At 35.8% G+C, this 14,984-nt stretch overlaps 1 protein-coding gene across 1 annotated transcript in view; it reads left to right on the top strand.

Moving 5' to 3' along the window:
• Window positions 1-13,656, top strand: part of LOC136826220 (limbic system-associated membrane protein-like) — a 94,130-nt gene extending 80,474 nt beyond the window's left edge. Inside the window, exons 3-7 of the mRNA XM_067083289.1 lie at window positions 1-41; window positions 615-798; window positions 2,572-2,868; window positions 10,368-10,593; window positions 12,922-13,656. The exon at window positions 1-41 is cut by the window's left edge and continues 119 nt beyond it. Of these exons, the coding sequence (XP_066939390.1) occupies window positions 1-41; window positions 615-798; window positions 2,572-2,868; window positions 10,368-10,593; window positions 12,922-13,049 (876 nt within the window). The 3' untranslated portion in view covers window positions 13,050-13,656. The remainder of the gene's footprint in view (window positions 42-614; window positions 799-2,571; window positions 2,869-10,367; window positions 10,594-12,921) is intronic.
• Window positions 13,657-14,984: the final 1,328 nt, after the last annotated feature.

The raw sequence follows: 14,984 nt of genomic DNA, 5'->3' as shown, positions 1-14,984 counted from the left end.
TTGGTCGCCGAAAATCACGTTCTGGATAATTCGGCAAATGGGTAGGTTTATTGGCTACTGTTACGTATATATCTATTTATATATACATTACATATATACTTACGGGCTTATGTATCTTCTTGAATATATATATATATATATATATATATATATATATATATATATATATGTGTATATATATATATATATATATATATATATATATATATATATATATATATATATACAGTATATCAAACAGTAATCATCCCTATTTTAGATATTACAAATATTGGAGAAATTACAGTGAATAATATCGAGTGCATAAAAAAATGATAAATTGCATTTACAAGAACCTGTACAAACGAATACATCATAGATATAACCAAAACGCAAGAAGTCGATTTTTAACCTTCATGTAAGAAATTACTCCAATAATATTTATTGCATACTGAGATCGACTGCAATAATACCGTTCATATGACAAGACGATTTACAGGAAATAAATTTGTAATTAATCCTATCAAACTGCATCGTTTGTGTAAAACGAATTTCGAAGGTAACATGCATAAAGATACAACACTAAATTTAACATTCCAAAGACACAAAACTCATTCCTTATTCTCTCCGACCAGAAATAAGGTGACGGAGGACCCGAAAAAGCCAGGTCAACCCGGATTCGGCTCCCAGTGGGCGCTGACCTATCAGGGCATGCAGCAGGAGTCATCAACAATAAACAATACTGTGTCAAATGTCACGGCTCAGTTGGGAGGGACAGCTTTCTTGCCCTGCCGAGTTGGGCATCTGGGAGACAGACAGGTGAAGGGAATTATATTTGATGTTACAAAGTAATTTTTTTTATTTTATTCTTTTAGTGACTGTTGATATATTGCTCATGTTAATTTCCATGAATTATTTTTATTATTTTATAAGCAGGTGAGGAGGACTTTATTTTATGTTACAAAAATAATGGTTTTTACTCATTTTATCTTATTTTTTAATGACTATCATTCATTGTGTCAATATGTAGTTCCGTTATTTTTCTTGGGTTTATTTTCACTATATATTTTCACTTCAGTGTCTATAGTATTATTCACACTTTAGATATAGGATTTACTTAAACACATTACGACCAGATTTGTATATAATATTGTTTACACGAATTTTTTCCATATTTTATGGTTGACTTCAAGTTACTCTTCAATTCAGAGTAAATAGAGGTTCAAGTTCTATTAAGTTCAGTTATGCTTCACAAAGTAACGTTTCTTCCAAATTTTATCTATCTATCTATTTATCTATCTATCTATCCATTGCAACCAACGAACCTCTCTGACTCTCTCTCCCCCTCTCCCAGTGCCTTCCAGCTCTCATGGATCCGGATTTATCTATGTCCATCTATCTATCCGTAACAACCACCAAAATCTCTCTTTTCCTCCTACTGTCTTACGGATTTCATGGATCCGGATTTATTTATCTATCTATCTAAATATATATCAGTTTCAACCACAAAAATCTCGCTACGCTCTCCCTCTCCTAATGTCTTCCATATGTCATGGATCCGGATTTATCTGTCTACCTACCTATCTGTGTATCTATCTCTCTTTTCCTCCCACTGTCTTACGGATCTCATGGATCCGGATTTATCTAACTATCTACCGAAATCTCTCTCCCTCTTTCTCCCAACACTTCCAGATCCCATGGATCCGGATTTATCTATCTATCTATCTACCAAAACCTCTTTAACTCTCTCTCTCTCTCTCTCTCTCTCTCTCTCTCTCTCTCTCTCTCTCTCTCTCTCTCTCTCTCTCTCTCTCTCTCTCTCTCTCTCTCTCTCTCTCTCTCTCCCAGATCTCATGGATCCGGATTTGTCTATCTATCCACCAGAAGTCTCTCTCTCTCCTTCTCCCAACACTTCCAGATCCCATGGATCCGGTTATATATCTATCTACCTATCTACAAAACCTCTCTCTCTCTCTCTCTCTCTCTCTCTCTCTCTCTCTCTCTCTCTCTCTCTCTCTCTCTCTTTCTTTCCAGATCTCATGGATCCGGATTTGTCTATCTACCTATCTACCAAAACCTCTCTCTCTCTCTCTCTCTCTCTCTCTCTCTCTCTCTCTCTCTCTCTCTCTCTCTTTTCCAGATCCTATGGATCCGGATTTATCTATCTACTTATCTACCAAAACCTCTCTCTCTCTCTCTCTCTCTCTCTCTCTCTCTCTCTCTCTCTCTCTCTCTCTCTCTCTCTCTCTCTCTCTCTCTTTTCCAGATCCTATGGATCCGGATTTATCTATCTACCTATCTACAAAACCTCTCTCCCTCTCTCTCTCTCTCTCTCTCTCTCTCTCTCTCTCTCTCTCTCTCTCTCTCTCTCTCTCTCTTTTTCCAGATCACATGGATCCGGATTTATCTATCTACCTATCTACCAAAACCTCTCTCTCTCTCTCTCTCTCTCTCTCTCTCTCTCTCTCTCTCTCTCTCTCTCTCACCCTTTTCCAGATCCCATGGATACGGATTTATCTGTCTACCTATCTACCAAAACCTCTCTAACTCTTTAACTCCCGAACTCTCTAACTCTCTCTCTCCCTTTCCCAGATCTCATGGATCCGCAGACGCGACTGGCACGTGCTGACCTCCGGAGCAGTCTTATACACGCACGACCAGCGCTTCTCCGTGCTGCACGCCGCCGGGTCCCAGGACTGGACCCTACACATCAAGTACGTCAGCGTCAAGGACAACGGCACCTACGAGTGCCAGGTGTCGACTGGCACTGGCATTATTTCTCTCTTCGTCAACTTGGCGGTCGTCACCCCCGAGGCCCATATACCGGGGCACGGGCAATACCACGTCAACCACGGGTCGCCTATAACTCTGACGTGTGTTATTAAACAGGTAGGTCATATATATATCTATGTAGGTTGTGTGGATGTTTGTGTGGGTGTGCAAGAGAGAGAGAGAGAGAGAGAGAGAGAGAGAGAGAGAGAGAGAGAGAGAGAGAAGAAATGTTATGGAATGGGTAAGATAAAAAGTGTTGCAGGTTATATGTTTCTATGTAGATTGTGTGAATATGTGTGTGTGTAGGTGTGCAAGAGAGAGAGAGAGAGAGAGAGAGAGAGAGAGAGAGAATGTTATTAAATGGGTAAGATAAAAAGTGGTGCAGGTTATATGTATCTATGTATATTGTGTGGATGTGTGTGTGTTCGTGCATGTGCAAGAGATTAAGGGGAAGAGAGAGAGAGAGAGAGAGAGAGAGAGAGAATGATATTAAACGGGTAAGATCAAAAGTGTTGCAGGTTTTATGTATCTATGTAGATTGTGTGTGTGTGTGTGTGTGTGTGTATGGGTGTGTGTGCAAGAGATTGAGGGGAAAAGAGAGAGAGAGAGAGAGAGAGAGAGAGAGAGAGAGAGAGAGAGAGAGAGAGAGAGAGAGAGAGAGAGAATAACATTAGAACGTCGGGAAATAATCATAAATAAGAACTTTTGTGAAGGGGAATTAAATTCCCACGTGCGGCATTATGAAGAAATCTATTTAACTGAATTTGAAATGGATTAATCTGAAAGAAGGTTTCACTTCTTTTTACTTCTGGGTTGCCTCAAGTTAAGAAAACTTAAAATAATTTTTTTTTTATGTTAAGTAGATATCAATCTTTAAGGGAATTATAAAGTTTCGAAAAAAAGTTCCATCAAATATTTCCGAGTTGCCTGAACTTGAGAAAACTTAAAATATTCTTTTCAGGTTAAATGAAAAGTGGATATCAATATTTAAGGGAAGTATAAAAGAAGTCCCTTTAAAGCACATAAAATAAATATAAAAACGAATCAAAATAAATTCAAAGTGAAAAAAAATCCAGCGTAAAACGGAATGATAAAATTACCGAAAGAAGTTCCTTTAAATATTTGAAACAGCATAAAAATTAATAAAAATGAAAAAAAAAAAATCATGTTTTAAAAAACGAATTCAGTCGACGATCTTCGAGGAAGGAGGGAAACCTCTTCAAGAAAGTTAATGAAAGTCTCGACTCGCAAATCGCACGTCAAAGAATGAAATCCAATTTCTTGAGGAAATCCTCGTTGATACACTTCGCCTACCGAAAGCATCCGCGAGATGCCATCACAGATTCTATTACGCGTCGAAATTAAATATGACAGAAAAAAAAAAGAATAAATAAGCTGGTGCGTTGGTAGCAGGGATTTTGTGGGGGGAAGACGTTATAGGGAAGGAAATAACAATTTTGATGTGGGAATATACCCCGGGTTGTAGGGGAAATCGGGAAGGATACTAGGGGAGAATGATATGACAGGGGAAGGAATACGTAGGTATATTGGGAAGATTGTTGGTATTGGGTAAACAAAAAATACTACAGGTGAGGAAAAATTCTTTAAGGCTGAGGAAGGAAGAATACTAGGGGCGCATGAAAGGATAATGGCCTGTTGACAGGGGAAATTCATCGAAAACGAAACATGGGAAAGATGCTAGGGAAAAAAAAAAAAAAAAAAAAAAAAAAGATGGCGGTACCAGGAAGTGTCTAGGGATTTTCGATCTCGTAAGAAAGGGTGAAAGGGGGGGGGGGGGATGTCGAGTGGAGAGGAGGGGTAGGAGAGACGCGGGGAACGGGAAGAAGGTATTTACTTTTTTTTTTTTAATCCCTTTCCCTCAATCGTGTTGGATAAGAAAACACAATTTTCATTTCTAATTCACTCGAGCAGAAAGCGGTTCGGTGCCGACGTGTTTTCTCCCTGTTTGCTGGAGACGATTATGATCGAATGTGATGGGAAAATCTTGTTTCGCGAGATTGGACGAAAGCCTCAATCTCTCTCTCTCTCTCTTTCTTTTTCCATCCCAGATTCTCTTTCTTTGCAAGCACATACATACATACATACATACATACATACACAGGCCTAGACTTCCTCGTTCGAGTCTCCGGCCGGCTAATGAAGAATTAGAGGAATTTATTTCTGATGATAGAAATTCATTTCTCGATATAATGTGGTTCGGATTCCACAATAAGCTGTAGGTCCCGTTGCTAGGTAACCAATTGGTTCTTAGCCACGTAAAATAAGTCTAATCCTTCGGGCCAGCCCTAGGAGAGCTGTTAATCAGCTCAGTGGTCTGGTTAAACTATGGTATACTTACTTTTTACACAGGCCTACAGACACACATCTTTTTTGTGGAAAACCTTTGTAAAGATTTATAATAGAATTTAGGAATACACTAACTAAAGAGTAAAGATATAGTTGTAGTCTAACCTTGCCAAGTATAATGGCAAGCAGAACCTTCTAATCTGAAAACAGAATAGACTAATGGAAAGTATGAAAAAGTAATTTCATTAAAAAAACAATCCTAACACCTTCTCGGGGTGAGAATAAGAATGTGTAACCATCAAAAGTCAAGATGTCGGTAAGAGCCCTTACCTCGCTCATACAACTTGCTCCAAGTGTCGGAATATTAAGCGTAAAAAGATTATCACCACAAAAGGAGCATTATGTTTGTAAGAGGAATGGTTTTCTTTTATACGAATATTTACTTCAAGCTTAATAAAGTTATTTGAGCAACGTCGGCGATATTTAAATGAATATATTTTAGTTGTGGGTAAGAGAAAGTAAACTGCGTTAAAAAAAATATGGTTGTGATAATTTAAAATCATGAATTTCCTACAGGGAACTACATGTCATAAATTACTTGCATAATAATAATAATAATAATAATAATAATAATAATAATAATAATAATAATAATAATAATAATAATAATAATAATAATAATTTACTTCGTTTAACAGTTATCATAGATTAGTTGGGAGAACTTGAAACAATGGCTAAGAGATATAAACACTTATTTTAATGATAATGGCTTTCAAGTTTTCAGATTACTGTTGGAGGATGAAAATGTTAATAGTATTCATTACGGTTAGAATGATATATTCCATTTTCAGTTAATAAATATGATTCATCTCTAATCTGGTGAGTATTTAACAAATATCAGGACACTGAAATAGGTTCACATTTTTTCTTCTCTGAATAAATGACAAAACTCTCTATAACGTAAATTACGGTATCAAGGGAGAGCACATCTCTCACAGTGCTAACTCAGCTAATATATCAAATCAAACTCTCATTTACCAGTTTCTGTCACGACACAGCAAACCGAAATGTAATAAAAGATTCTAAAATTAGCTTTTACATAAAACCTCGTTTTTCCTCAACAATAAGAGCACCAACTCTGTGGTAATAGTACACTGTAAAATTATTGATTCACGTCTCCAGATACATGCCTAGTGAAAGCGTAACTCTTGGGAGAAATGAACGTAAATTTGTTCGTGGAATAAGGAATCAAAGCGATATCCGGACGCGAGAGATTACAGGTTACTGGTAACCGGATTATGAAAGCCACGCCCACAAGCGTGATGGAGGGAGGTGTCTTAAAAAAAGAAAGTGTCTTTCTTTCTTTCATTCTCATATACACACACACACACACACACACACACACACACATATATATATATATATATATATATATATATATATATATATATATATATATATATATATATATATATATATATATATATATATATATATATATATATATATATATATATATATATGTAACGCTACTATAACATGTAAATATTAGTGATACAGAGAACCTGTTTAAAAATCACTTCACTTGAGAAGGTTGCAATCATCATTACCTTCCGTTATTTTCACAGAAAGTCTCAAAGACAACGTCACCCAACAAAGAAAGACCTCTGAATGATCTCAGCAACAAAAAAGAACGAACGATGATCTCTAAAGTTCAAAGAAGTCTCAGTAAAGTCAGGCCATAAATCACACAAGAACGACCCGCCTTTAAAAACGAAACTTGAACTAACCCAACCGTTAAGAAGGAAGAAAAGTTCTTGACTCGTAATTATGAGTCGCGGGTGACTCAAGCACTTTACGCAATGCTTTAATGACGACTGGAATCGATGCACAGGAATCGATGACATTGGCACTTCCTGGAATCGTCATAGCTGTTATTGCTGTTATGACGTTTTCGTCTATAGCTTTGTATATCTTTAGTATATCTTTGTGTGGACGTATTCTTTGGAATGGGTTTCTTGAATACTTTTGCTTGTTACTTACATGGGAGAGAGCGTTTATTGTGTATTAAAACGTAGATGGGCAAGAGCAGTATTTAAGATGATTATACATATGTATATGAATCCGTTATATATATATATACATACATACATACATATATATATATATATATATATATATATATATATATATATATATATATATATATATATATATATATATATGTATATATATATATAAAGAAAAAGAGAGAATTATTAAATTCTGAATCACAAAGTGTGATTCATTTTGAACATTCGGTTAGTTTTATATGGGAAAATAAATTATGATTAAGATCATAATTTCATCCCAGTGTTTCGGATTAAGCAATCTCCACCTTATATATTTATTATTAAGTTGCGTCTTATCTGGAGATCTTTCTTCAAACAGACAGATTAAATCGAACCAAATGACAACACATACACGATCTGTCAAAGTCAGTTTTGGAATATAAACCAAATAGTGTTCTTTGCGATGCAAAGGAACAGCAGGTGACCTTTTTCAGTTACAGTTTGTACCTGACCCTTTTCCATCTCCCGTCGAACAAGGTCAAAGCGAATGGGGAAAAAAATCATTTCCAGTTTCTAAACGTTTGAATAAATTGTGTTAGTGGCTCTCTCTCTCTCTCTCTCTCTCTCTCTCTCTCTCTCTCTCTCTCTCTCTCTCTCTCTCTCTCTCTCTCTCTCGCATGCACACATACACACTCTCAAAATGGTGTTTATCAGAAAGACAGACAGATTTACACTTTTAAATATTAGGCTTGAATCAGTTATATCGAGTTCAGTTTTCATTTCTCTCTCTCTAGCTCTCTCTCTCTCTCTCTCTCTCTCTCTCTCTCTCTCTCTCTCTCTCTCTCTCTCTCTCTCTCTTCAATCAAGTTTTCAGGACAGGAAAGAAATTTATTGACAATTTCTAACGCTCCAAGCTCTAATTGATAGTATCAGATTCAATTTCTCTCTCTCTCTCTCTTTCTCTCTCTCTCTCTTCAAAGCAGAAAACAAACAGCAAGAGCTCCCTCCTTAAACAACATAACCAAGATATTTTTATGGGTATACAGGGACAAAGAAGAAAATTATGGACATTTGCATTTGTAAGAGTAGGTATGAAAGATAAAATAGACTTCATTAAATAATAAATTATAAAGTAAGCTAACCAAGCCTGAAGGGCCACGTTACATTACTCCAGTAGCAGTGTAGGGCCGTCAGTGCGCCTCATGCGGCGCACTGGAGGCATACTTAAGGTTCTTTGCAGCGTGCCTTCGCTCCCTAGGTGCAACCCCTTTCGGTCCTTTTATTGTACCTCCTTTCATATTCTCTTTCTTCCATCTTACTTCCCACCCTCTCCTAACAATTGATTCATAGTGCAACTGCTTTGAGGTTTTGCCTCCTGTTACACCTTTCAAACCTTTTACTGTCAATTTACGTTTCAGCGCTGAATAACCTCTTAGGTCCCAGTGCTTGGCCTTTGGCCTAAATTCTATATTCAGTTCAATTTAATACAATGGCTACGGCATACCCTAAGCCTTAACAACCCCAGTTCTATGGTAATAAAAGTCTGGAAACAAAGCAACAGAGTTATTAACTTTAATGTTACCAACACATCAGATAAACCTTCGTCAGTGTATTTTTGCTGACGCGGAAAACAAAAGGAGCAAATATCTGTTAGTTTAACAAATATCTCTTAGTTTAATTGCTAGTTAACCTTTGTACAAAGTAACTGAAACTTTAGTGATGGATGCAGCAGTTATCGTTGTATCTAGTAATTTTGTCACTTAATGTTTCGGCTCTTTGGTTATTTGGGTAACAGGTAACCTTTAAAAACTTCAGGCGTTGGTACCAACGGACATAAATCATCAGAGACTCAAATACATCCATCTATCACCTGACAAAGAGCGTTTTTTTTTAATAGCTACATTAGACGAAGGACATTAATTCAAACAAAACACCGGAGAGCGAACCATAATTTTCATTTTCATGTCCATGATGACAATGACATTGTTTCTGTCGAAGCCAAAAATTCTATGCATCTCAAAAATTAGCATCCCCCCTTTTGTGTTCATGAAAACATCCACCCATTTCATGTTTTCAAATGACTGAAACAAAGGCGACGCCTGGCAATTAGTTTAGATATTCCTACGTAGAACAGGTCAGGGGAGAGGTGGAGCGCGGGCGGGGGTGTGGGGGGAGGCGGGGGTACTATGACCCCAGGGGGGTCTTTGCAGGAAGAGGGGCTATGTAGAACAAGCTGAAACCCAATCTGGCAATGTAATGGTATGATTCTTTTTTTTTAAAGCGAGCGTTCATGGCTCATTGTTTTAATGTGTTGATTCAAATTCGAGCATATCGTCCATAATTACTTGTTTGTGTGTGATTTTTTTTTCGGGGGTTATAACAAAGGGAAAATTGTTTTGCTTAATGTGCACTGTACATCAAAGGCCTTTTGTTTAACAGGATGTTATGGAAATGGGGCGTTTATTAAACAGTGTGAGGGTGCAAGCGGCAGTGTTCTAATATGGAAGAAGGATTTCTTATGATTAATGTTATTTGAATTTTCGTAGCGGTTTATATAATTTCCTGTGACACTAGTGCGTATGTGCATGTGTGTGTGTGTGTGTGTAGAGAGAGAGAGAGAGAGAGAGAGAGAGAGAGAGAGAGAGAGAGAGAGAGAGAGAGAGACTTTAACCTTTCAAATGTTGATTATTTGTAATCTTAATAAGTTCTTAAGTATAACAATTCAATATTTTTTACAATAACATCAAACGTCTTTCATTATTGTGAAAATATTTACATTGCATATTCTTAAAGAAAAAAATATCTGCTTAATTCTCCTTTTATTTAATATTCATTTATTCCTTTTTGTCTTTGAGCACGACAATGAAAGATGTTTTTTATGAACTTTTCACTCAGTAGCCATGAAATGTGTTCCATTTTCTTAGAAGCTTTTATATATATATATATATATATATATATATATATATATATATATATATATATATATATATATATATATATATATATATATATATATATATATATATATATATATATATGTGTGTGTGTGTGTGTGTGTGTGTGTGTTTGTATATATATATATATATATATATATATATATATATATATATATATATATATATATATATATATACATACATACATACATACATACACACTTACATATAAAACCTAAAACTGAAAACCATTCCAGAAAAAGAAACTCACCCACTCTTCTTCTCTCTCCCTCTCTCTCTCTCTCTCTCTCCCTCTTCACAGAGTCCGACACCCCCACAGTACGTCTCGTGGTACCACAACGGAGTCCTTCTCAACTACCTGCGAGACAGACCCGACGTGACAATCTCGACGCAGGTGCGAGGGCCGAACATGGCGTCTTCTATCAGCAAACTCGAGGTCGCCAACGCCAGCGACAAACATTCCGGGAACTACACCTGTTCGGCGGACAACACGCTCCCAGCATCCACCATGGTGTTTGTAACAGAAGGTGAGTAGTCTCTCTCTCTCTCTCTCTCTCTCTCTCTCTCTCTCTCTCTCTCTAGCCCTGTAGTTCTCGGCTCAGGGTCCTTTGTACTTCTGTCGCAGTCTGCTGGGGGCTTCCTAAGTCCACGGTTGCTTTTGTTTTTTACAGGGTCACTAAATGTTAACTATATCTGGCAGTAACTTGGAAGCAAGAGCACATAGTCCTGAATTTACTGTAAATATTGCAAGTACATTTTATTAAAATAAAACATAGCACTCAATTTGACTGAGTTACTCTTTTTATGGAAGTGTCTTGTGATTGCACCGCGAGTCACTTCAAGATAAATGCAGTTTGTCCTAATATTTATTCAAAAAATATTGGAAGATAACTATTCATGCAGTTTCTCTATATTACATTTTGCATACGCGAGAATAATAGACGTCTATACTGTAGTATGTATGAAAGGTAATATATGTCAGTACATGAAGTAAATACTCCTACGTTAATATGAACGTAGTATAAGAATGCATATAAAAAGTTTACCTACGCATCGGTACCAACACAAACATGTATAAAAAAAATACTAGTTTGCATGTGAGGGAAAACCTTTATTTATATTCTTATGAACAATATCCCCGATGTATGAAATATGCATTGAAGGAAATTCCAATATTCCACTGATGCCCTCACCTGAAATAATAGCGAAGAGGTGAGAATATAACAACAGTCAGCGCACTGAAAATTAATAAAAGGGTCCCACGGTCGTTTATATTTCTCATCTTTTCTTCCTGGCGACAAATACGAGCATTTATGAGATTTTCACATCGCGTCAAGAAGGACGAAATAACACCCCATTTCCCGAAAGGGGTTTTTAAGGTGTCAATTGCATAACAATGGGTGCTAGGGAAGGGGGATGGACCTTTCATTGCAGCAAGAAAATAGAATTGAGGAATATGAAGCAGGATTCATGTCCAAGGGACAATAAAAAGTCTGGTTACGTGTACAACGAAAGAATTCAGCTTGTATAAAAGGAGTAAGCGTGTCTATGTGTAAGATTTGAGAATTCAAGAGAACTCATAGCTCACTGATTGCTGGAGAGTAAAGTAAATTATAAGTTATATTTTGATTTTATTGATATCTAATTACGTATGTTTTTTTCAGATTTGATCAGATAAGCTGATAAAAATGATCTACATCAACTTCAATTATTCATTCTTAAGTACACTCTGTCACTAATATAGAAAAATATTAAATTCTGACGTTTTGATAACTCTGAGTATATTAACAAGTTCTCTGTCAATTCTCTCTCAAGAACATTTCACCTTGATTTCTACAGTAACAAAGTTACATATAAACATCATAGGTATATTTTACATTGCTTTTTAAAAAATTTTTTAGTTAATACATGCAAAGAAACTGATGATTTCTTTACATAAGATTAACTTTACACTACATGCAAGAAGATAAATTTCTAGATTAACAAAACAACTATATATATATATATATATATATATATATATATATATATATATATATATATATATATATATATATATATATATATATAAATCACAGGTATATTTAACATTTAAAAAAATTAGTAAATACATGCAAAAATATTACTGCATTCTTTTCACAAGATTATCTTCAAACTACACTCAAGGAATTAAGTCATTTTCTCTTGGGAGTTGTTAACTAACTGATGCATTATTTACATAAGATTAGCTTTCAAACTAATAGAGGAATACAAATAATTTTCCCTTGGAAGTTGCTAACTGATGAAGTCTTTAAATAAGATTGGCTTTAAAGTACACTCAAGGAATTAAATCAGTTTCCCTTGGGAGTTGCTAACTAATTGATGCATTATTTACATAAGATTAGCTTTCAAACTAATAAAGGAAGATAAATAATTTTCCCTTGGAAGTTGCTAACTGATGAATTCTTTGCATAAGATTGGCTTTAAAGTACACTCAAGGAATTAAGTCAGTTTCCCTTGGGAGTTGCTAACTGATGTATTTTTTTTTTTTTTTACAAAAGATTGGCTTTAAACTAAACTCAAGGATTTAAGTCAGTTTCCCTTGGGAGGGAGTTGCTAACTGATGAATTCTTTACATGAGGTTTGCTTTAAACTACACTCAAGGAATTAAGCCTGTTTCCCTTGGGAGTTGCTAACTGATGAATTCTTTACATAAGATTGGCTTTAAACTACACTCAAAGGAATTAAGTCAGCTTCCCTTGGGAGGGAGTTGCTAACTGATGAATTCTTTACATAAGATTGGCTTTAAACTACACTCAAGGAATTAAGTCAGTTTCCCTTGGGAGTCGCTAACCAATCCTCCGTTTCCTCCGCAGGCGACAAAACAGCAGCAGTGCAAAGGATAGACTCCGGGAGCAGAGGACACCTACGGAGTGACCACACGTACGCCCTCCTACTCCTGGGCACCGCCGCCTCTCTCTGGCACCTGCTAGCCGACAGATGAGCCGCCCACCGCCCGCCCATCTCCTAAAATAAAAGCCCATTCTCATCGTTGTAAGCCTACCTCCTCATCCTCCTCCTCCTCCTACTCCATTACACGGAGATCGTAAAAAAAAAAAAATGAAAAAACTGTTGGAGTGCCAACGGTTTTTTTTTTCGAGTGGCACTTGACCTGACCCTCGAGTGCCAATGGGAGTGCTCATCTCGAACTTCATCTCATGTTCGTTCATCCTTCAGTCATTTTTTTTGTTATTCATCCTTCAGTCACTTTTTTTTATTCATTTTTCATTATTCATTATCCATCCCCTGAGGGGTTATTAGTAAAATGGGTGGTAAAGAAACCCATGGATCACTTTTTTTTTTATTTTTTAGGTTTACATTCGAGTCTAAAGAGAGACAATGAAACGGTGGTGGGATATTCATTGTAGCCAGCGTTTGGAAGGCTCGTCACCCTTTCTTAACTGCTAGACAATAAATGAAAAAGAAACATTCTTTTGTACATAGGCTGTAAGATTATTTTTCGAGTGAAGAACCGAGTTCAACGGATAATCAAATCACCTTCTTACATATACTAACAGTTCCATATATATATATATATATATATATATATATATATATATATATATATATATATATATATATATATATATATATATATATATATATATATATATATATATATATATATATATATATATATATGTAAAGCAAGGACTATTTCTAGTCAGTCACTAGCATCTCCTCCTACCCTTGATATGTGACAAATAAAAAAAAAATCGAAAAAAATATTAAAGCAAGTGTGTGCGTGTGTTCGCGTGTGTTCGCGTGTGTTTTTATCAGAGGGTGTACTGTGAATGGCACTGAAACTTCACTATTTTTAATGGTAAATGTGATAATGTAATAACTACATTCACCTGTTGCTGAGGAAGCATTAACAGTGAGAGTGGTGGAGCCACAATCGTTATGTAAACATGGCACAGTGTTGATAAACTCGAGAAATATATTTATTTTTATTTTTTTGTAATTCAAGGCATCAATGAAAGTAAGGCATAATCAGATGCCAGATTTTAATCAGAAAATTAATGAGCAAAAAACTGAAACTGAATAGGAGAATACATTTGAAAACTGATGAAATTTATGCATTTAAAAAGAAAAGTCAACTGCTTAATGACTGTGATGTTTTTGAGGAAAAATGGTATGTAAATTTATCATTCCATGTGCCGAAAATATTCCTGAAGTGACTGAAGTCAAATTATAAGAGAAGAACAAAGGATTTTAGCTTGCGGTGGTAATGTGCTCGCCTAATGATGCTCACTGTTTTTTTTTAAATCCATACGAAAAGAATTTTCTGAAAAATAAATTCCTCATTTTGAAATTCAAGTAATTGCCTTACTCTACGTGCAGACAGAAGATAAAGTTTAGAACCTTTATGATAATTAGGAGAAGGATGCTTCAACTAATGAAAGATTATTGATGAAAAAAAAAAGAGTAATATTCCCAAATGCTGAAACGTAAGGAGAAGAAATATTTGAGTGAAGAAAAATTAAATAAAACTCAAGAAGAATCAAGAGACAAAAGGTTATTGAACCAACCCTTACCTAAAGCGTTTGCCTCAAGAATATACCAGTGATATCGACTTTATACATACATGCATACATATTCATGTAAATGCACTTATGTACGAACGTCATTCAGTAAGACGTGTGAGGAAAGCTGACTCTGCATTTTCATTCCGAATTTCTGTGTTTAGCCTTAGACATGGATTATATACAGTTGCCAGATTCTAGTCATATATTTTCGTAAGTAACAAAGTCATGTGTCTGCCTTCCTCTATCTCTCTGTCTCTGTCTATGTCTCTCTGTCTCTCTCTCCCTCTCTCTCTCTCTCTCTCTCTTTCTCTGTCTCTCTCTCCACCCCCTCCTACATGAAGTGGTCTCAC

This window comes from Macrobrachium rosenbergii, chromosome 40 (genome assembly GCF_040412425.1).
Source record: "Macrobrachium rosenbergii isolate ZJJX-2024 chromosome 40, ASM4041242v1, whole genome shotgun sequence".
Classification (NCBI taxonomy): Eukaryota; Metazoa; Arthropoda; class Malacostraca; order Decapoda; family Palaemonidae; genus Macrobrachium; species Macrobrachium rosenbergii.
The sequence above is the reverse complement of the archived record's forward strand: the minus strand, read 5'-3'. Positions and strand labels throughout refer to the sequence as shown.